Source organism: Aristolochia californica, unplaced genomic scaffold (genome assembly GCF_029961685.1).
Source record: "Aristolochia californica isolate CCGP_79_NKW_82.1479 unplaced genomic scaffold, dmAriCali1.0.hap1 SCAF_16, whole genome shotgun sequence".
Classification (NCBI taxonomy): domain Eukaryota; kingdom Viridiplantae; phylum Streptophyta; class Magnoliopsida; order Piperales; family Aristolochiaceae; genus Aristolochia; species Aristolochia californica.
In genome coordinates this window covers 4,425,894-4,428,405 of record NW_027181837.1, presented here as the reverse complement: position 1 = coordinate 4,428,405, position 2,512 = coordinate 4,425,894, and the positions used below count along the sequence as shown (strand labels likewise).

Sequence of the window (2,512 nt, the reverse complement as noted above, 5' to 3'; positions counted from 1 at the left end):
AATTTTCAATCCGAGTGGTAGGTCGCAGGCAACAGGCAACCTCCACCGCTAACCACCCACTACTCCTTGCTTCTTCCCTCTACGCCACATGTTTCACCCCCTTCTTCCCAATCACCGGTGCCCTGGCAGGCCGGTACCGGCCTTTCCCTTTACATTTTATAAACACTCCGATGTCTCCTTCGGCTGCATCATATTCGACAAGAGGATTCGAGGATTCCATCTTGGAGTAGCCGAATCATAGTTTATCCCTTCCCTCGCTGCCAATGATAAGCATAAAAAATGATTAACGCCCCCGGCGATTAAATTAATCAAAAATCAATAAAATAAGGCGGGCCTTCATTTCTTGAACGTCTCTTCCACTTTCACCTTCCGTGTCTTCGATGTTCAAACTGCATGAAACAGGTGCGAATTGAATCCACGGCGCCATTGACCCCACCGAACTTTCCTCCTAAACGCTGCAGCGATGCATCCAATTCCGTGCATCGGAACTACTTCTCCGCCTGTTTTTTTTTATTTCTTCCCGTCTTTGTTGTTATCCCCGTTTTTGTCTCTTTAACGAACACACAGGTTCGCTGCCGCCTGTATTCTTTGCAGTTCATCGCCACTCTTGGTTTTATTTCTTCCCTTTTTCCCACCCCTCTGTACTTTTTCTCTTCTTCGTCAATTCGATTAAGCCATTTTAAAAGTAGATAACTATTAAACAGTAAACTCGATTGAATTTACTAAAACGCAAAGGAAGATTTACTTGTACAGACCTTAAAAAAATTAGTCCTTAATCTACTCTCGGCAGAAAATACTCCTTTTTACTACTTGAGAGTTTACGCAAGGATTCCCTTGAATTTTCCTTACAGGTAACTCCTGAATGACTTCGCTAGGTGGAACCAGAACTCTTGAGAGTATTTTAATAACGACAAAATGATAAACACTGGGAGGGGGTGTTGATTGACGGTGGTGGTCATTTTTCACAGCTCATACTAGAACCGAACAGCTCAGAATTTTCGTAAGACCTCTGTAATTGAAGTCGGCGCGGTGGCGGAGTTCAGCGAACGGCATAATTTAGCATGTTGCAGTTCCGGGAAATATACGCAATTCCGAAGCATGCCAATTTTTTCAATCGATTTTTTTTCATAAATGGAAAAAACAGAGTCACAGGGTCCAAAAAAAGAATGAAAAATTCTCTGTACAGAAGGAAACAACTGTAAAGGATTAAAACGAATAATTGAATTGACGAGACGGACGAACTGGTCTCGTTTTTCTAATTGTAGAATTACGAAGAAGAATCGGCGGCCGGGATCAGGGAGCGCGGCTTCTTAGACGGGTGGGGGCTCTCCACTTCTTCGTCAAACTTCATACCAGGCCAGAACTCCGGTAGGGCCGGCACGTTGAGGTCGAAATCGCGGTGGACGGTGGCGGTGGAGGAAGCAGCGGCGCCCTCGGACGATGACACGCCGCCGTCGTAGTGGCACCTCTTGTGACCCCCGAGCGCCTGACCGGAGGCGAACGACTTGTGGCAGACGGAGCACTGGTGCGACCGCCCGGAAGAGGAATTGGCACTCGCAGCAGGGGCGGCCGTGGATGTCGTATCTTCCGCGGTTCCGTTCTGTTTCCGGTGACTAGCCTTATGACCACCCAACGCCTGGTAGGACGCGAAGGCCTTGTTACAGACGGAGCAGTTGTAGCTGAGCTTCAAGGCGGGAGGTGGCGGGGGGGAGTGGCGGTCCTGACGGAGCGTGGTGGAGGCAACACCACCTCTGGCTAGCATCACCAAACACAAAGCAAGGTACTCCTCCTCGGAGGGGTTATCAAGGCGGGACCGTTTGGAGCGCTTGCTCTTAGGCCAGGGCTCCTGGCTGTGCTCCAGCTTGTCGAAGGTAAAAGGCGCAGTGGCCGGCGTCGGAGAGTTCAACGCTTCCAAAGCCATCGATCGATCGAGAGAGAGAAGTGGTGCGAACGACTGAGCTGAAAGTACCGAGACGAAGAAGACAAAGAAGGTTGAGAGTGGAGGAGAAGTGAAACGAGGAGGCGGTTTATAAAGGAGATGGAAAGGAAGTTGCGTGAGAAACTGGTGAGAGTGAGAAGAAAAAGGCGTCGTCAAATTATATGGAAGCATCTAGCCTCACTCTCACTCCCTGACTCCTTCCAAGTCAAAACAAAAACCCCACTTGGGCTCGTTTCTTCCCCCTCCTTTCCTCCCCAATTAAAATTGACTCCACTCTTTTTTTCTCCTGCGGGTGCTTTAGTTGAACTAGACTCGCGTAGATGATCCGATGACTTTCTAGATAACCGTTGGATCATTCACGAGATCTCTCCACGTGCCCACACCTGATCCGCTTCAACCTCCTCACCTTTCTTCCTACCTAAGATTCTAGCCGCTACGTGCGCCTTCTGCATCGGTCCTACCTCTACCGACCTAATCCGGCCCATATGTTTGATTGGATACTCTGATGCCACGTGGCTTGAGTGGTGGGACCAACGAGCATCAGCGCTGGCAACAATCCCTTACAACTAACTA

General features: G+C 49.1%; 1 protein-coding gene across 1 annotated transcript; it reads right to left on the bottom strand.

Annotated features, from left to right (window-relative positions):
• Positions 1-1,106: 1,106 nt before the first annotated feature.
• Positions 1,107-2,048, bottom strand: LOC137953750 (zinc finger protein ZAT10-like). Its single transcript, XM_068801249.1, has one exon. It carries the CDS (start codon positions 1,919-1,921, stop codon positions 1,268-1,270), a length of 654 nt encoding a protein of 217 aa, XP_068657350.1. The 5' UTR covers positions 1,922-2,048; the 3' UTR covers positions 1,107-1,267.
• Between the last annotated feature and the right edge of the window lie 464 nt (positions 2,049-2,512).

Coding starts and splice junctions, on each gene's coding strand:
- LOC137953750 (XM_068801249.1), bottom strand. CDS start 1,921: ATGGCTTTGGAAGCGTTGAACTCTCCGACGCCGGCCACTGCGCCTTTT.